The sequence below is a fragment of the Dermacentor albipictus genome, chromosome 1 (genome assembly GCF_038994185.2).
Source record: "Dermacentor albipictus isolate Rhodes 1998 colony chromosome 1, USDA_Dalb.pri_finalv2, whole genome shotgun sequence".
Taxonomy (NCBI): domain Eukaryota; kingdom Metazoa; phylum Arthropoda; class Arachnida; order Ixodida; family Ixodidae; genus Dermacentor; species Dermacentor albipictus.
In genome coordinates, this window is record NC_091821.1 from 227,354,393 (window position 1) to 227,375,096 (window position 20,704).

Here is a 20,704-nt window from a genome sequence, read left to right on the forward strand (position 1 = left end):
TAATCTCCTGTTTTTGCGACCTATACATTGATAGCGCTGGCTTTCCGAGCATTCTTTCTTCCCACATTTTTCTTTCCGTCTCCTTCACCTCCTTTCCCACACTAGAACCACGTTGGACCCCCTCCCTCGGCTGTAGGTATCTATTCCTCAGCTTCCTCGTTCTGAGTGTCCACTTTGTGTTCAAACTTTTCATGTACAGATATTTGTACGCTTTTCCTGCCCACCTTTTTTCCTCCAGTGCTGGGAGTCTCGGCTCAAATTTTAGTTTACTTATTGCCTCTCTACCTTCGAATGACGTCCATCCCATGTCCCCCTGCACTTCCTCATTAGGGGTGTTCCCGTGTGCTCCTGAGGCCAACCTGCCTACACTTCTCTGTCTCGTTTCCATGCATGCCTGAACTTCCGATTTCATGCACAGTACTCAATTTCCGAATGTGAGGCCAGGTACCATAACCCCTTTCCATACGCCCCTAACCACCTCGTACCTATTATAGTTCCAAAGTGCCTTGTGTTTCATTACAGCTGAGTTCCTTTTCACTTTTTCAATCATAGTTTTTTTCTGTTCTTCCAAGTACTTTTTGCCCTCGTTTAGCCATATGCCCAAATACTTGTATTTTTTAACATGATCAATCTTAGTGCTTTGTATTTCCAATGGTTCCCCCCTTTCTTCATTGTATACTATTATCCCAGACTTCTCTCTACTGAATTGCAGTCCCAATTTTTCTCCCTCCTCTCCACACATGCTCATTAGTTCCTGTAGCCCTACTCGGGTGTCAGCAAGCAGTACAATATCATCCGCATACATCAGTCCGGCTAGTACTTGAGCTACCTTCTGCCCTTCCAGCATATAGCTTATGTCAGTTCCTATTGTGCACTGTTCTAGCCTCTTTTCCATTTCGCTCATGTAGATCATAAAAAGCAGAGGTGACAATGGACAGCCCTGCCTGAGACCTCTTCTTATTTTAGCTGGCTTTGTAGTTTCCCCCTCCCATGTTATCTCTACCTCATTATCTGTATAAGCTATTCTTCCGTTCGGAGCGTCCACTTTGGGATTCAGCCACAGGGATGCTTGCTTCGCTGTCCAAACATTTCTTACAGAATCCAAAGGAATGCCCTGCTAAATTCTATCTTTTTGTACTTTTAACTCAATTATTACTCATTCGATATGAATTTTCTTATTTCATTTTAACAGGTACTTCTACGCAATTCAATGATAATTCCATAGATATTAGAAAACTTATGCTCCATATTAATTTGGAATAATCTACCCATTTCTTGGCCAATCCCCCATCGTATGCAGGAGCCATACGTGTCACAGGCTGCAACAACGACGACGACGACAACGACAACAACAACGACGACAACAACAACACCTCCCTGCCTTTCTTCTTTCTGTCCTTCTTTTCCTCTCTGTCAATTGTATAAAGGGTTCAGTGGTTTCTTTGTGCTGTCCTGTGATGCACGGTGTTTAGCGTCCAGAATAAACACTGGGTCTACAAGAGATGCCGTAGTTTGGGCTCCTAGCTGATTTTGGCTACGTACGTTGTGTTCTTTACCGTGCCACGCAAGCCTCGGTACACGAGCGTGTTTGCTTTCCGCCTCCACAGAGATACGGCCGCCGCGGCCGGCGGTCGAACCAGCGACCCCGCGCTCAGCAGCAGAACGACACAGCTGCTGCGTTGCGGCGCTGAGCTCAATGCCTTGGATTCGACCCCGGCCGCGGCGGCCGCATTCCGATGGGGGCGCAATGCAAAAACGCTCGTGTGCCATGCATCGGGTGCACGTAAAAGAACCCCAGGTGGTCAAATTTAATCTGAAGTCCCTCCCTACGGCGTGCCTCATAATCATATCGTGGATTTGGCACGTGAAACCCCAGAATTTAACTTCAACGCACTGAGAAACTGCGGCTGGCTCCTTGTGGCCAGCGGCCACTATAGACTGAGGGTTTTACATTTGCTCGGTTTGAAGTGTCTAGTAGCGCCTGGGGTGTCGCCAAATGGTTGACGGGGCCAGCGCTCTTTAGAAAAAAAAAAAAATCCGGCTCATTGTGAGTGTCGTGCACTCTGTCCAGGTTAGACACTTCTGCTAGCGAGGTGGGTAGAGACACAATATGAACGTCAGACATTTCGCCAACAACGAACTCACTTGTTCCACTGCTGAATGCCATCTAGCCTCTAAGCCCCCACGGCGACTTAATTTTTCTTTATCAAGAATAACAACAAAAACATGACATATGACTTGTACATTCCTGCCTAAACGTAAAAACAATCCAACTCCTTTGTGCTTCCGTTGGCTTCAGTACCGTAAAATTTTTCTCCCATAACCACTCGCAAAATTAAGCCACTAAGTTTTTTTTTTCATTCTGTGGCTGTGCGTGCTACTGTAAACATGTACAGTAATACTACTGTAAGCATTAACTAAATATCCTACTAATTCGTACTCATGCTTTAAAAAAAGGGGAAAGAAAGAAGATACTGAATAGACAAAGGAGATAGACGTCAATGCTCCAACGCAAAAACAGAATCGAGGGGTTATTGCAACCGCTCTTTGTTCGAACGTCGCCGCATGGCTCGCCAGCGACGGCAAGAGAGCGGAAGCGAACGCACGTGATAGCTGAAAGTGCGGGTTTCGATATGGCCGCTTGTCTATCGATACGTTGGTCGCATATTCATTTTTAAACTCTTATCATTGCCCGCCGCGGTAGGCTCGGTAGGCTTCTGCGGAAGAGCTTTGTTCTATTCCCGGCAGCGAGGACCGGAGATGGGGGCACCATGATGTAGGCGAATGCAGGAACGGCCGTTTACTATTTCGGGGCACTTCAAAGACTCCCATTTGGCGAGATTAATTCATCTGCTGCGCTTCCAGATCTCCGGATGACCAAGGTGGAGACCTGGAAGAGGCGGAAATTAACTGCATGAGAAATCTCTATGTTCAGATGGCTAATTATGAAGATCCAAATTAGTTCTTTAATTATGCACCTTAAGACAGTTTGCCTTAACGTAACTGAAGCCGTGTCATTGTAAATATTACCTTTTCAGGTGATCCACTGGAAGAGGCCGAATGGCGCTGTATTCTCCACGTGATTGTTAAAAGAATATATTCGAAACTGAAACACCCACTTAAACCATGCCTGACATGTATGTTTTCTGGAGCCAGCGTATCTATCTGTGGAAGTTATTTTTGCGTATGGCATCTGTGACTTCGGTTTAAAGCCCCGCCGTTACGTTAACGAGGGCTTTCACGAGCTAACCGGGGAATCGTACCACGGGGTCACCGAACATGAGAGGCAGTTGATGAGCGAATACCGGCTAGCAATTGATGAGTAAATCAAGAATGGAAACGTTTTCTAATTCTAGGAAAAATATATGTCTGTCGATCTACTACAAGAAGCCTAAGAATTCAATTTGGTCGATGGTCATTAATGTACAAGTGAATTCATTCCGCTGTGCTCGTAACAAGTGAACCAAATTGGGTACCGGCGCTACATATTTCCCATTCCAGTGATTAACATTTATTATAAGGACCAGGCACGTACCCAGGATTTTCTTTCGGGGGGGGGGGGGGGGCACCACCTCCATCATCATTATCAATCATCATCATCATCATCATCATCATCATCATCAATCATCATCATCATCATCATCATCTTTTATGTCCACTGCAGGGCGAAGGCCTCTCCCTGCGATCTCCAATTACCCCTGTCCTGCGCCAACCGATTCCAACTAGCGCCCGCGAATTTCCTAATTTCATCGCTCCACTTAGTGTTTTGTCGTCTTCGATTGCGTTTTCCTTCTCTTGGTACCCATTCTGTAACCCTAATGGTCCAACGGTTATGTAACCGGCGCATTACATGACCTGCCCAGCTACATTTTTTCCTCTTGATGTCAATTAGAATATCGTCTATACCCGTTCGCTCTCTGATCCAAAGCGCTCTCTTTCTCTCTCTTAACGTTATGCCTAGCAATATTCGTTCGATCGCTCTTTGCGCGGTCCTTAACTTGCTCTCAAGTCTCTGCCCCATATGTCAGCACTGGCAAAATGCACTGATTGCACACCTTACTTTTAAATAATAATGGTAAGCTTCCAGTCAGGAGCTGGCAATGTCTGCCGTATGCGATCCAACCTATTTTTACTCTTCTGTGAATTTACTTCTCATGATCAGGGTTCCCTGTGATTAATTGACCTAGGTAAACGTACTCGTTCACAGTCTCCAGTGGCCGACTGGAGATCCTGATCTCTTGTTCCGTTCCTCGGCTATTTATCACCATCTTCATCTTCTGCATATTAATATTCAGCCCCACTCTTACACTCTCCCTGTTAAGGTCTCCAATCATTTGTTGTAACTCGTCTGCATTGTTGTTGAATAGAACAATGTCATCGGCAAACCGAAGGTTGCTGAGATATCCGCCGTCGATCTTTACTCCTAAACCTTCTCAGTTTATAGACAGTATCCCTGTCTGACCCCTTTCTCTATAGGTATCTCCCTGCTTTTCTTGTGTAGAATTAAGGTAGCTGTAGAACCTCTGTAGATATTCTTACGCGAAGGACGAGTCAGTAAGACGAGAAACTATTTACAGATTATATTTACAACAACGGTTGCAGCGCTGGCTGGTTAGATTCACAGCGTGAGCCCAGTTCGTACTTCCTCCTCTTTTCTGGAGTGATGGCGCCCACGTGCCTCATTCAAACAAACAAATACCACACGCATGTAGCAATATTTTCCAAGCTTTTTACGTAAGCGTTCTGTACTCCTTGATTACGTAGTGCCTGTATGACTGCTGGTATCTCTACTGAATCAAATGCGTTTTCGTAATCTATATAAGCCACATAGAAACGCTTATTGTACTCTGCAGATTTCGCAATAACCTGATTGATGACATGGATGTGATCCATTGTAAAGTATCTCTTCCTGAAGCCAGCCTGTTCCCTTGATTGGCAAAATCCAGTGTTGCCCTTATTCTATTGGAGATTGTTTTGGTAAATATTTTATCTAATACTGGGAACAAGCTAATGGTCCTATAATTTTTCAATTCTTTAACGTCTCCTTTTTTGTGGATTAGTATAATGTCTGCATTCTTCCAGTTTTCTGGGACCCTTGCAGTCGATGGACACTTCGTATAAAGAGCCGCCAGTTTTCCAAGCATTATGTCTCCTCCATCTTTGATTAAATCGACTGTTATTCCACCTTTTCCTCCCGCTCTTCATTGTTTCATGTCTTGCAGGGCCCTTCTGACCTCATCGCTAGTTATAGGAGAGTTTCTGTATCCTGTTCATTACTGTTTCTAAGTGAGGTATCGTGACTCCTCTGGGTACCGTATACAGGTCAGATTAGAATTTTTCCGCTGATTTTACTATATCTTCGAGATTGCTGATGACATTATCCTTCTTATCTTTTAGTGCATACATCATGGTTTGTCCTATGCCAGGTTTACTTTTACTGATTTCAGGCTGCGTTAATTTTTTACGGCTTCTTCAGTCTTTCTCATGTTACAGTTTCGAATATCAGTTATTTCGCCGTGTTGATCAGTTTTGACAGTTCCGCGAATTGCGTAACGCTGTGCGGCCGCCAGTCCCATACGACCGCATAGAGCGCAGGACTCTGCGATTCTAGACGTACTGCGGTCACCGCGAAAGGTTAGAAAAACACCCACATAAGCACAGCAGAGAAGTGGCTACGTGAGGCGGTTCGACCGATAACTGTAGAAGCGTCATTTAAAACAAGTGATTGTTCTCCACTTCCGGCGTCGTTTTCTCTACTTCCTTTTTAAATAAAAAGATGTTGATCCATAAATATTTTCATAAACAACGGTTGACCTTTTTATTATTCGCTTTTCCTTGCAGTTTGGTTGTTCCCTTGGCTCTCTCCCTTAGTAGATCGCTCAATTTCTCAACTTCTTGCGATTTTTGTTTCCAGTTGCCAATTTTACACGAGAAGTGCTATACAATTAGGGAAAACAGACGAGGTAACGGGCGACAGTCATCTTGTTTATGGGTTTAAGGGTTATTTCAGGGTTTCATGATGGACGCTCGTTCACATTATTTTATTTCCCACCTTATCTAAACCATATCACGTGTATATGGTTCCGGGCATCTGCTAGCGTCGCGGCGAGCCGTAACTCAAGGAAATAATGAAGCAAAGGGGAAAATTAAACGCAATTGGCATTTTCTCCGGCCGCAACTCGTTCCAAAAGAGTACAGACCAGTTGAGTAACAGCCGCATCCCTTTCCTGATCAGCCTAAACAAAGAAGGTTGGACTAACAAAAGCAACAGCTATGCGCGTGACGGTTGAATAGGTGGCGACAACTGAACGCATCTCGAGTTAATCGCGCGGGTGCGGAATCTATGAGAAAACTGTCCTTCGCATTACAAGAGATGCCGCTAACTACCACCATCTAAAAGGAGTGAAAAAGGCAGCATAATGCTGACTAATGAATAGCTGCCAAGTCTCAACATTGACCTGGTGGCGCTTTAGGAATGTGTGAGGAGTGGTGGCGTGGGTGGGGGGGCGGGGGGGTATACCACTTGATTTCGGGGGGGGGCGCCCCCCCCCCCCGGGCCCCCCCCTGGGTACGTGCCTGATAAGGACTGCTGAACAGAGATGAACATTTTATCTTGAACCGTATTACAAAATCCGTACTCGTAACATGTCCGTTCGTTTCACTGTAGCCTGAACGATATAATTTTTTAATACGCAATAAAAAAATTTTACCTTTTCGCGTCGCGTGCAATAACTGTTCAGAGATCCTTCAGAACACCTAGCTGTGGAACTCATGCAGCTGAAGCACAGTATAAGGTAGAAAGTTGGCCTAGTATAGGAATGGACACATACTTTAAATCAGCGCAGAAAACGACAACACGATGAGGACACGTCCTGCGTCCTCCTCGTGTTCCCTTCCGGTTTTCTTTGTTTTTTCTTCGTTTTTTCGCTGATTTGAAGCTGAAGCCCATTCGCACAGGGCGCGAGTGCATACGCATCAAGGCGCGTCATTTCGCGCAAGCTCCTTTTAATCTCAATACTGTGCTAGCATTCTTGTCAGCGGCGGCATCGAACAGGAACTTCTGGGCGACTTTTTCTGGCTGCATTATGAGCCCGGGATCCAAGGTCACCTCTGCTCCCAGATCGTTTGTTGTCCTGCCGTATCGCGCCTTATCGGACCTGCCGTATCAGAGAACAATGCGCAATGCTGTATTGTGGAGATAATGAATAAAGTATAGCTTAGCGACACCATTTACGTCCATGTGTTCGGACGCGCACGAAAGCAGAAGCGTCCCAGCGCTGACCCTCATGCGCTCAGAACTTCGGACATGGCACCGCTTCTGAATACCGCTTTCAGAGTCTTCGGAGCTCTTCTAGTGGTTTTCGTAAGTGACTTCAAGTGATTTCATTTCTTGAATCTCCCGCTAAAGGGATATCACAGAGCCACGTACTTCTAGTACTTCTTATAGACACGTACTTCTAGTGTGAAAACTGCAAAGAACATAATGCGGGCCCATACGGGCCGCCCCAGCATTGGCAGTTAGCAGAGACGCCTCCACTTCCACTTGAGTGAAAAAAATAAAAATAAGCCGTTTAATACCTTCGAGCAGTTCAGCTGTAGCTTTCAATATTTCTTACATAGATACACGGCGATAGTGGAGAAAAACAATATGAGGTGTGCGTGCTATGCTCGAGCCCTTTTCTCCGCTATATTTGCGAGCCCGCCTTCTAATACGCTGTCTTCATTGAACACGCATCTAGACTATTCTCTTCCTGAATGAGTAGAAACAACGAGTGAAAGGTTGCTAATCAGAGGAGAACGGGGATGAGGTTTACCTCCCTACGATAGAGTTTTCAGACATTTTCATCATAATAAATGCGCAGCCTATAAGAATAGCAGAAAGGTTAAATGAGTTCTAGAAGGAAAGAAACGATAATGAAGAAATATTTTCTTTGATGCCCTTAAAATTTAACGACAAAGAACATATTAAAATGCTGATAAGCGCCGTCAGAACGTTTCATACCGATTTCTATATACCGGACCCTTACTTCTATATATATATATATATATATATATATATACTTTATACTTTATACTTTATACTTTATACTTGTCACTTGAATATGCGTGCGTGACAAATTCCACATTTCACCCAGAAAGTGGCAACATAGCACAATGTGCTATCTTTAATGGGTGCACTACTCATATAGAAAGTAGGCAAATGATTGGCAAATTATTTCAACAGGAACGAGACGAGACGATAGAATTGAATGTACCACTTCATTCACTCTCGAACGTACGCTCCATACTGATACTTTTCCTCTCTGAAAGGGGAGCCTCTAAGAAGATAAGGTCACGGCTGCTCTTTTGTACGCTACAATCGATGTAGTCACACCTTTATGAGTAGTCGAACAAGGGATGTCTATGGAGCCAACGTTGCGACAAGGGTACTTTCGTTAGACCGTGAAGAAGGAGGAGGAGGAGGAGGAGGAGGAGGAGGAGGAGGAGGAGGAGGAGGAGGAGGAGGAGGAATAAAGTTTTATTAAAACCCATGAATTTCGCATGATGGGCGATGTCCTCAGTCCAGGACCCCGTTCGATCTTGCTGCTGTCTTCGCCCTGTCTACCAGCCGGAGCTAGTTAAAAGGGAGAGAGCAGGTCAGCTCTCTTTCCCATTGCTCGTAAGAGGGTTTAGGAAGTACTTCTAGGGTGGGGTTAAGCTGACATGCCCATAAGGTGTGGTAAAGCGTGGCGGGCTCCCCACACTGAGGTCACGAGGAAACGTAGAGGGTAGGATAAGTCCCCATTTGGAAACGTACGTTGCAACAAACTCAGGTTGGTGATTCGCTCCTCTTCCAGCCCTGTCGTGGCATTCTCCCAATGCGCGTCCAAATTCGTTCTCCACGAACCACGAAGCATTTCAGTCTCAACTGCCGTTACTGTGGTTGCAATCGCTTACTGCGAATTGCGCCTAGAGAATTAGGTAGCTGCATTAAGAGTGATGCTTATTGGAAGTCAATCGTAATTGTGTCTCTCTTATTTGCAGGTACTGAAAAACTCTGGTAAGTGGAAGAAACATTCCGTTCTCTCGTTATGCCAGCAAACATTGACGTATTCGCAACTTATTGTATCATACAGCAGCAACACCGTGCAAGCTTGGTGTTTCGTCGTAAGAAGATTTAAAGCATGTTAATGCAAAAGAAATCGATCTGTAATGTGCGTGCCTATCAACCATGAGCTTTATGTTATACCCTGCTCTTATTTGTGTTCTTTATATCATCTATGTTCACGGGAAGACGTAGTCACGTCCTTTCACAAGAGGTCCGTCTATGTTTGAAGGCTCCTTCCTGTTTCTTGCTCCTATATCCTTATCTTCTATCAGTGTTGTCATTGGTTGTGACCACAAGAAAGGGTCTAGCGCAAGCGTGAATACAAGTGTAAATCTGTGTGCTCATGCAATGGCAAGATATTCGCAAATCAACTACGAGACGAGAACAATGCAGATTACCGATGAGGGTGACCTCGAAAAAATACCGTAACTGCTACCTATAGTGAAAGCAGATATACCCAAGCTTTCTGCAAGATCACAACTCCGCCTTCCGACATCATACCAAACTGGGAAATGCGTTTAATAGTTGTATCCTGCATTTCAACGCGCGTTCCGCCACCACTTCAAAGAAGACGCATTTTTTTAGTTTCCGTATATGAGTTCACTTTCCAATTTCATATTGTAATGATAACCGAGACCCAGCTGAAAAAAAAGAACGATCGGCCTCGCTGGATACGATAATACCTTTCTTAATCGGTCTAATCAGCGAGGAGCCGGTGTCGCTATATACGTGTTAAAGCACGATGCAATTTCCTTTTAGCTCCAAAGTTCTGCAAACTTTTAACTATTATGAAGTATTGACAATCCAACACAATACAAAGTTTATTGCTGTACTGTATAGAATTCCACATACTGGTATATGGCAACGTTTAAGCTTTTTTCGAAAACTTTCTGCATAACATTTCTGTGAACAACTTCAGATTAGCTTGCAATGACGATATCGACAGAAATTTTCTGTGCTGTACGCATTTCCTTATTAACTTGGAAATATTATTAGTTCAGCGGTTTCATTAACTTAATCATCATGCCGACTCGAGTTACAGTTGCTGCTGCCATAAACCCTTAACTTACTGATTACGAGCGTTGAAACCACTATCTTTCATACAGGCACAGTATCGCACATCAGCTATCACTCCTCTGCTTTTGCCATATATGACACTGAGAGCAACTGTAAAAATTAACAACCTAAACCACTCACATCTTCATGCGTGCCTGAAACTGCATTATAGGTATTTAAAATCGAAATAAGATAACTTTATCGGTTAATATTGTATTAAAGACAATGAATGTACACGAAGTCTACTCTAAATTTTGTCAACTTTGTCTAGATTTACGCTATAAGCACTTTATATGTAAAACTTCCAAACAATAAACTAAGTTGGAAGGCGATTCAACCTCTAGTTGACGTCGATGAAGAACAATGTCTTCCTGAGCGGGTTGAGGGTGAGAATGGGGCGGAGTCAGTGCACACGGCCCTCACGCAACCCCGCGCGTGAGGCAAGTAGGAGGAACAGAGGACTGTTTAAATTTGTTGACTGCACAAGCTTCAGAACTGGCGCACAATTTTACATTGTACATAGCCACTGGAACGGGCCACATTTTTGTTTACTGCGCTGTCTCCGGGACTGGCCCACGAAAGAAGCTAGAAACGCGCATACACGATACAGAAAAGTGGGGGTAACTCGCCAAGGACATTGTTTTCAAAAACTCAGAAAAACGTGGGAATTATTCGAGTCCACTAAAGAATTAATATATATATATACTGCTAAACGCATGTGGTGCGTGGGCGCCATCACTCGAGAAAAGAGGAGGAAGAACGAACTGGGTTCGCGCTGTGAATCTAACCGGTCAGCGCTCACGAGCCTTTCGACGGGCCTTCAGGGGGCGGGCACTTGGCTTCCTCAGGAGTGATGAAAGGAGCCCTGGCACCTGATGGAGGCACCACAGTGGTTGCATTTTATTTATTCATACATTTATTTATTTTCTGATTTATTTTTTAAACACGTTTTTATTTTCTCTTTTCCTCGTTGACGGTGCTGTCCCTAAAGGTACCGAATAACGGACACGGTGTTCAGACCGCCGCATTAATGGCAATTTATTGTTTATAAGCCGACGGACGAAACACAGTTTTAGGACGTTGATAACCTTGATAAAGGTAAGGCTTTGATATCAACATATAAAGCCGGTAAAACACATTTTAGTATATTCCAGCTCTTAACCATATCTTTAATTTGGCGCTCGAACGAGGCGCTTTTCCTAATCAAATGAAAAGGCAACAATTCTCGCAATACACAAAGGTGGCAGCAGGAATACTGTGAAACACTATCGATCAATGTATTTTTAGAGCGCAGCTCTTTGGCGTCCGTTCCTGGGTTTCGCGTCGTCGTCGTCGACGGCGTTGTCGTCGGCCTCGTAACCAGCTCGCCGACGAATCTGCTGCTCCGCCGCCGCGCATGCGCGCTGTCGGCTCTCCGGGCGAGGGAGGATGATGGAAGGGAGGAGGAGAGACTGTGGAGGAGGGCTGGCTACACAAATGGCTCTTTGGCGTCCGTTCCTGGGTTTCGCGTCGTCGTCGGCGTCGTCGTCGGCGTTGTCGTCGGCCTCGTAACCAGCTCGCCGACGAATCTGCTCCGCCGCCGCGCATGCGCGCTGTCGGCTCTCCGGGCGAGGAAGGATGATGGAAAGGAGGAGGAGAGACTGTGGAGGAGGGCTGGCTACACAAATGGCTCTTTGGCGTCCGTTCCTGGGTTTCGCGTCGTCGTCGGCGTTATCGTCGGCCTCGTAACCAGCTCCGCCCCCCTTTCATCCCCCCAGCGCTAGCAGCGACCGACTGATACCGCTTTCGTGAGTCCGCTACCGCACTCACGAAAGACGTCGTGCACTTCCTGCAACTCGCATTAACCGTCCATCGATCCACACCGATGTTAGTAGTGGGGGACTTTAATGTTGACATAAAGACAAACAGCAATTTCCTAACACTTATGCGGGAGAACATCCCGTTCCTCTCGCTCGTAACGCGTCCCACGGCTGTGACAACCTCGCGAGGCACTTGTATAGATCTCGTCTTTGAGAATCAAGCATTGGTGTACCAAGTCGAACATATATCAGTCTATTTCTCCGACCACAAAGCTTCCTTCATGACTGTCAAGAACTGTTAGTGGAGTCTTTGTTAAAGGAATACGTGTGAAAAATTAAAAAAAAATTCTGTGATAGCGCATACATGTGTTGCTCGATTTCTTTGCCTCAATCTATCGAAAAGGTGAAACAGCTTATTTGCTGCGCTCAAATTTCGCATTAGGAAGTAACGTAATCGTCGGTAATTTTTTTTCCCGTCTTTTCCAAGGGACATGAAAAAAATTAATTGTCCCCGCATAAGGGACCTCTCTTCAAGCAGAGGAATCTTACCAGACTCGCAATTTGGCTTCCGAAAAGGGAAATCGACAGAAACGGCCTTGCTAACGCTAAATGAAAGTATACTTCGCGCCATAAAAGAAAAGTTCTACGCAATAGGCTTCAACAAGCTTCATTTTTGTATACTTCCTTGAATCTTTTGATTGACTTAACCATGACGTTCTTGTTGAGAAGTTATTGTTATGCAGCCATTCGTTGAAAGCGTCTGTATTTGCTCAAGCCGCGTTTGCAAGGTCGCAGACATCCTGTATCACGACAATGTTTGAAGTCATCTTCCTGTCTCAAGAGGTGCAACCCAGACAGGGAGGGGCTTGTGAAATGTATTTTGAGGGTGGGGGCAGAAGGGGGTGGCTGAAGCTCATTTCACTTACACAAACTTCCAAGACCTAATTGCTATATGAAAGGGGACCGGGTCAGCCCTCAGGGTTGGGAGGATGGGGGGGGGGGGCAGTGCCTCCCTACGATGGGACCTGTAGTGGCACCCCCCCCCCTCTCCTCGACTATTCGCCTCTCCCCACCCCCGTACCGGAGCCCCAGAGCCCAGGTAAGCATTCTTAGCCCCCGTTCCTTTATTATCTGCATTAATGACCTGCTAAATATTGACGAAAGATTAACATTTATTATGTATGCCAATGATAGCAGCATACTACTTTTTATGGCGGAGCCTTGCTTTAGGGCATTAAGTTTCTCTATGGTCCTGACGTAGATAACTTGTTAATGCAGTGCAACGAAGTACATACTTATACCTAAACTTTCTGCTTAGTCAGAGACCAAAAATAAAAGAGCTGGGGCCGTATAACCAAACAATATTCCAATATGTTTTTATTCCAATCCCCTGACGTCAAATATGCGTAACCGCCGACGCAAGCATCCGGCGGTCACCCACAGTATTGTCTGAACAAGGCCAATCATATGCTCCCCTCGTTCGCAGGAGGTCACTTTTGTTTGCTTGAAAAACGAATAACATTGCCTGTACTGAGCGGCATTGTCTTACCTAATTGGCTCACAAGAGGCGAGGAGCATGCTAAAGTGGAGAGGGTTCGATGGGGCTGAGAATGTCGATAACCGGATGAAGAGGGTGGTGCCAGCGTTTGCGATTGGTCCGCTTTCTCTTACTTAGCTTGCGGTGGCTCGTCGACAATCGCGGCGGCATGCAACGGAAGCTTAAGAATGACGCTAAAACGGATCCTCAGCAAAGAAGAGTTGGCAGAACGAGGTAGTAAACGTGCCGAAAGTTCTCGAAAACGTTACACGGCCACGCAAAAAGTTTTATTGCAAGCGTATAAACCCATGCTCTCCGGCAAGGGCGAGTAGCCAGGGCCGGAGCATTCGGCGGCAGCCATCTTTTATTCCTTTCGGAACGGAGCAGCCTGTGGCTATTCAGAAGAAAATTCCCTTTTGTTCGGCATATTAACGCATCTTTAACGCGTACTCGTCATTTTGACGCGGAAAATTTTTGCGGTTTTGTGACGTCGCGTGACAGGCAGGTGAAGTAGGTGCAGCCCGAAAACTTTTGACCAATAGCGGAGGGCTGATGGCAAGAAGGCGTCGAATCAGAAATAACTATTTTCTTTTGTTCGGTCAAATTAAGCATAATCAGTCTGTACACATCATATCAGATGAGGCCCTATCGCGGTTTTCGTGACGTCGCGTGACAGACAGGTGAATTGGGGGAGGGGGGGGGGGGGGGCTCCGAAAAAGTTTTTGACCAATCGCGGTGGGCTGATTGCAGAATTGAAATAGAAAAGCTTGGAATAGTTTTACGTTATAGCGCCCCTGACCTGCAAAACACTATTGTATACGAAGGTCACAGCACTGACTTGAACAGGAACATAAGGTACTTGGCGTCACCTTCTCCGCCCACCTTATCTCGAACACACGCAGAAAATCTTGGTAAAAAGACTTTTCTCAACAAGAGCACTGCCATTATTTTATTACCTCTTTCCCATGAAAGTAAAACTTCAAGCGTATTATGCGTTGTTCGCCTCCCAGTAAAATTAAGGTAGCCTTGACTGGATGACAACAATCAATTTAAAACTTAGCAAGAATATTACTTTAAAAAAAGATGAAAAAAAAAAGATTATTCCGCATATTGCGAACGTTCCTCACGTGGCATCAACTAGAGCACTCATTGAAGAATATGGCGTAAAAAAAAGTTCAGAACGTATACAAGTTTCGAATATCATGTTAGTTTGAGCTACTATTCGTAAATAGTTCCTAATAACTTAAAGATCTGCCCAAACTGACCCGCGTACGCAGTACGTTGACCTGTGGTTGGCTCCTCGTTTCTGCACAAACTACAAACATAACAATTCAACATGCCGTCCACTTTGAATCAATATAGGCTAACAGTTTACAAAGAAAAACCGCCCCGATATACTGTGCGTTAGTTTTTATTTTTCACGGTGTGTTATTTGTGGCACTTCCTTCTATTAGTATGTTGCAGTGTTTCTTCTACAACATGACCATAAATTTAGTTATTCTTTGTTCTGCTGCAAACGATGTCATCTCTGTTATGATCGCTATCACTGAGTCATTGGAATGTGCTATTCTTCCTGATTGATTCGCATTATTTCAGCTTCTTACAAACAGAGGACTGGCAGGCTTCTGATTTTCCTCACGGAAATAGGGCGGGCAAGAAAGGCGATGGCGAGCCGCTGTAGTGCGGCAGAATAGAGGCCGTGAGATTTTTAGCAATTTTACTCTGCAGCTAATCACAAACTCACACATCAATTTTGTCTCATATTAAGCGGAAAATTATAAATATGTATGCTTTATGCATGATACGAATTTCCTTTATTCGAGATCCTTGAAATCTTGTATATCGAATCCCCTACAAGAACTAGCTTTTAAGCGCCTATTTTTTCTCTAGCTCTTCTTTTTTCTCGTTCTCAAACCGCAATGTGGCTACATACATGATAGCACGCTGCCAGCCCGTTTTGGGGGCCATGTCAAGCTGCCTATAGAATAGTTTTTATCCCTCAAAACCTTCCAGTTGTCTCCGGAGAAATAAATTTGAATGTTAATTTATGGTGACCGCAACGAAAGCTGCGACGAATCTTAAGAGTTAGAAGCGTTTATTTGGAACGTGAAGTTTCTAGGGTAATGAGTGACCCGGAGGACGAGAAGCTGTCAGCGAAAAATCTTTGAAAAACTGAAATTTCCGCTGTGCTAAAGCCTGTGAACCGAAATTAAGTTCAATAGATTACAATACCGTTTCGGCGCCGCACGTTAAAAAAAGATGTTCGTTTTTGTTTCTAATAAGAACAGTTCCTTTAGATAACGTTCACTGAACAGGCATTTCGTTCTTCTCAATAGCTGACGCCAAGAAGGTATTGAACATCAATGACAAAGTCAAGGACTTCGTTCAGAAACTGGGAAGACAACACAACACGAAAGTTGTGTGGTGGGACATGTATGCCAAGCCAGAGAAGCTCCTCAGTAAAGGAGACTACAAAAAGTGAGTCTTCATTGAAACAAAGCACGAGTTACGGATATATATATATATATATATATATATATATATATATATATATATATATATATATATATATATATATATATATATGTGTGTGTGTGTGTGTGTGTGTGTGTGTGTGTGTGTGTGTGTGTGTGTGTGTGTGTGTGTGTGTGTGTGTGTGTGTGTGTGTGTGTGTGTGTGTGTGTGTGTGTGTGCGCGCGCGCGCGACGCCGTAATTTGTCTGCAATCCCAGCCGATTTTATCACGATGACGCAGTACATTTCTTCTATACACGTAACTTGAGCCAAACATTAAAAATATGCAAATGCCACGTAGCTGGACAGAACCAAGGTAATGTTGTTTGCCGTTGCTTCAAGATACTCAGATTTCTTTTTCATTCCGCCTAGTTATACAATTAGTCTTAATTGCTCCAATTCTCAATTATTATAATTAGATAAAATATGCCAAAAGAAAATTGTAGAGAAACATGAAAAACTCCCGATACAGCTTTCTGTTGCTCGACAGGCGCTACATAAAAGTGTTTTTTCCGAGCGTGAAAGAAGGCCGCGAATACACGCGAAGTGCCTTGCGCGGCCAGTCGCGCGGCAATTTTGCGTGTATTTGCGGGTTTCTTTTCCGCTCGGAAAACACTTTTATGTAGCACGTATTGAACACAAAAGAGGGCTGTATCGGGAGTTTTTCATGTTTCTCTACAATTGTCGCATTGACACTTTTCACCTAATTATAATATTTGAGAAGTTGACTTATTAACACTAATTATGTAATTATGCGGAATGAAAAAATAATCTGAGTATCTCCAAGCGACGGCAAACAACCTTAACTTGGTTCTGTCCAGCTACGTGGCAGTTGCATATATTTAATGTTCGGCTCAAGTTACATGGGACACCCTGCAGTGTATATTGGGCGCTGTTCATTGTCAAACAGTTCACCCACGCCGTTTTCTTTTTTTCATACTATGTATGTGCATTACGCTATTTCATACATAACGAATGGACCCACAAACAACCCGCTAACCTACGGCACCAACGATTCTACTTTACTACGGCTAACTATACGGCTCATACGACATTTGTTCAGAGTGCTTGTTGCATTACAGTATAGCGGGTCATGTTCCACCTAGAGCAATCATACGATGTCCTCGTTCCATATAGTTTCTTGTTTCGCGCCACCATCAATAGATACCTACGACGGGCATCCTGCCTGCCAACGCACCGTCCGGTCACACCTTGCATGTGACGCTTCCATAGTCCGCCGCATTACGCAACTCTACCCGATTTCCCCTTTCATTAGGTCACTGTAGTTAGAAGCATGGGGTACCTAGAGAGGTGCCGATTAGTCGTTTCATATGCATTATCTCGCCCTGCAGATGAAATCATTTCGCGGGCTCGAGGGGAAGGGAGCAGGCCACTGCCGTCTCTGCCCTTTCACTTCTCATGGCACTGGTTCCCCATTTCGCCTTCTCTGCAGGTACCAAGTGTTCGCCAAGGCAGACCCAATGCGCTACGGGGCGCGGTCTAACGGCACAAATATACCGAACACCGTGTATGTGACAAGGTTCCACAACGAGCAGCCTTCGCATTCTCAGAAGGTCGTCATAAAGCGTAAAACGCGCCGAGAGAAGCACGCCTCCTGGCAGTCTACAAAATCCATCCACCTCGATGTCAACCTCAGGACGTCGCTTTCTCTGTCTGGAATCTTCAACTTCAGAGCCGGCCTCGACTACAGCTACGACCTGACGAGTGCCGAGAGCCACGTGGAAAAGGAAGTCGTGGAGTTTGAAATCGAAAAAGAGATAACCATCCCTCCTCGCACTATGGTGGAAGTAGAATGGATAATCACGGAATCTGTTCAGGTACGTACCCTCGCGTGCTCGGGCAGTGCATTGCAAAGGCTCCTTCCTCCTCTCCTGGCAAACTCCGTCTCTCAATGCGTAGCTAAAACGTAAACGCTGCGTACGGCTAAACCCGAAAACGCAGCAGTATGGAACGGACGCGCTCTTTTATTGACGCCGGTCACAACCACAGACGACATCAAAAATCATGCAGAGGATATATTGGTACACAAAGGAGGCGGTGGCGCCATATACACCGTTCTCTGCATATAGCCCTGAAAGCTTCATTCGTAAAATACCTCAGGAAGAAGTGCTCGTATCTCTACACCGTGAAAACAAAGGAGCGCCGTAACCTCTTTTATGCAGTAGGAAGCGCTTGTATTATAACTCTATTTTCGAGAGTTCTCGTATTTCCCGACGGTACACGTGTGCTTGTGACGGATCAGAGTGAACGCTGAAAGCGAGCGAGTTGGTAAGGTCTGTTTCATGGTTTGGGAAAAAGAAAGAAAGAAAAACACAGGCACAGAAAACGCAGCCGCAATAAAAACGGAAAATATAAAACGCCACACGGGGACGCCGACTACGAATTGAAAAGTCGCACTATAGCCGAAAGGATGAAAACAAAATTGCCACGGTGGAACGCAGTTAAACCAAGTGTGTCGAGCGATAGCACGGTTTTGCTTGCTTTGGGAAAGGGCGCAGACGCTGCTCGGCGCGGCAGCAGCAGCGAGCGAATTGACTTTCATGCTGCGTCTCGCTTCAACGTGAACTAAGCGTTGAAAGCACAGCGCATGCGAAGCTACCAGCACTCGGCGCACTTTGTACACATCGCTTTCAAGATTATGGGCGCCCAGGCAGCGTACGCAGCAGCCATCGGTAGTGACAGGCTACGTCCCACTTTGACCTTGACTGAGCTTTGAGCCTGCATGAGCAAAGACAAGTTTGATCCCTTACCGACTATACGTACTCCCTGTGGCAGGATGGACAAACGGGCTGGTTAGTTGACGTTCAGTCTTAAGAACTCTCTAAAGCGCTGCGAAAAGGCGAGACACGTCATTTCTTGCGTCTCGTCTTTTCGTTACGCTTTAAGAATACGAACCTACTCTTGTGCCACGTACTAGTGAGCGCACTCCATAAAAAAGTGCGCCAACAAACTCCATTAATCAGTAGATCACCACTTGGTCATTCAAATTAATTCAAAGGGTTGAAAATCCAATTTCTTCGTATGTACCTACTGCGATATTTTTGCTCCCCCCTTATGTAATACGCTGAAAGGGGTCTTTAAGAGATTAATGAACAATAATGATGGTGATGATGATACATGGGGAGACTGCGTAATGCTGGGGCAATATTACACAGGACAATATTTGACGGGACTACTTTCATGTTGTCTCATCTTGTCCCGCCTTCCGCACTGCCCTTAAGTATTCTCTTGAATTCATTAGTCGTGCTTTAGACTTAAATAAGTACGTATATAATAAGCAGCAAAAAGTAAAGAATGGATTATTTTTCAAAAACATGTACACGCAATTATCCTTATATGTTAACGACCACACCGTACACGGTGTGGTAGGTTAGAATCGTACACAGTGCTGTAGAGAAATTGGAGAAAAGCGAAGCAAATAACAGGCACCGAGTGTGAGCGATTCAACCGACTGTCAAGAGTACGAGATGGGTTCAAGCAGAAGCAAACACTATGGCAAATTTCTGCGCTGTATTCGCTTTCCAGAAAATTGTCCCTCTCCGCTGCAGTAGTGCGTGATAGTTAAATATCAGCTGTTTGTATACATGAGCGTGCGGCCTCGTCCCGTCAGCAACATGCAAACATTTCCTCCAACTCGCCTGTCCAATCCCCTCTTCTCATTGCCCTTTCCTCTCCTCCTCCTCATCTCTCTTCATCAACGGGTCCTCGAAAGGCACCACGTAACGCATGGGCATTTCTGACACCTCTTGGGTGCAGTGAGTAACCAAGAACTTTTGCTCACGTGACTCTGATTTCTTCTCTTTCAGCGCTATCCGTGGAAATCGGACGTTCTGCTGGACGGGTGGTTCGCGCTCTTGTTCGAGAAACGCGTGCACAACCACAATCTCTGGTTCCACCCCATCGACGTGATCAAGGACCCTGACCTCAAACTGCACGAACCGTCGGGGGTGGTGTTCACCACCGAAGGAATCGCCGAGGGTGTCCATTTGATCACGAATGATTTGCGAGTCCGACAGTACCCTCTCGTGGCGGGAACTTCGGCATCGGCGAACACGACCACCTACCACCTGAGAGGGAGAGACGTTGTGTCCAGGACAATCAAGGAGACGTCGCTTGCTGGTGCCGAAACTTCGCTCTAGAGCGAGGACGCAACCGCGTCCGCGACATGTGCTCCACACCTTTATGAGGAAACTTCAGCTCTGGCCCTCCTAATTCTATCAAGTGCACGTGAAGCGTACGCAGACATTCGCTCATCAGGCAACCGCATAACCGATTTCAATAAAACGATGAATTAGTTGAATTCAAAGGGACGAGTTCTGGTCACGGTAGGAAGGATCTTTTGTTTCTTTCTTTTTTTTCTTTTTTGTGCTTAATCTAGAACATTATTTCTCTTAGATTAGCCAGGGCCCGATTAGGAAATACGAAGCGCCCCGTTCCTCCACGTCCTGATAAATGGGCCCCTTTCGACATATCTAATGGGATTGGGCCGGAGCTGCAGCACCGTTAGCGACCCAGCACAGCGTTTCTTGCACGGCGTGTATCGAAGAGCGAAGCAGTGAAGAATAAGGCTTTTGACTTATGCTAGTGCGCGTGGTCTATATTCCGTTTATAGGTGTAGTATACATCATTTACGAACAGGGTATACAGCTGTTTAGACCTATGGAATCAGGGCATTTCTACTGGGTCGCAT

General features: G+C 45.2%; 1 protein-coding gene across 1 annotated transcript; it reads left to right on the forward strand.

Moving 5' to 3' along the window:
* The first annotated feature begins 7,234 nt into the window (after positions 1–7,234).
* LOC139056398 (uncharacterized) lies at positions 7,235–20,427 on the forward strand. The gene is made up of 5 exons (XM_070534603.1): positions 7,235–7,363; positions 9,025–9,040; positions 15,817–15,958; positions 17,447–17,831; positions 19,821–20,427. The coding sequence occupies exons 1-5, from the start codon at positions 7,307–7,309 to the stop codon at positions 20,151–20,153; spliced, it is 933 nt and encodes a 310-aa protein (XP_070390704.1). The 5' UTR covers positions 7,235–7,306; the 3' UTR covers positions 20,154–20,427.
* The last annotated feature ends 277 nt before the right edge of the window (positions 20,428–20,704 follow it).

What these genes read in the sequence shown, in the direction of transcription:
- LOC139056398 (XM_070534603.1), top strand. Translation starts at nt 7,307, where the DNA reads ATGGCACCGCTTCTGAATACCGCTTTCAGAGTCTTCGGAGCTCTTCTA. An exon ending in AGTAAAGGAGACTACAAAAA is followed by an intron (nt 15,959 to 17,446) that starts GTGAGTCTTCAT and finishes CCTTCTCTGCAG; the next exon opens with GTACCAAGTGTTCGCCAAGG. An exon ending in TAATCACGGAATCTGTTCAG is followed by an intron (nt 17,832 to 19,820) that starts GTACGTACCCTC and finishes CTTCTCTTTCAG; the next exon opens with CGCTATCCGTGGAAATCGGA.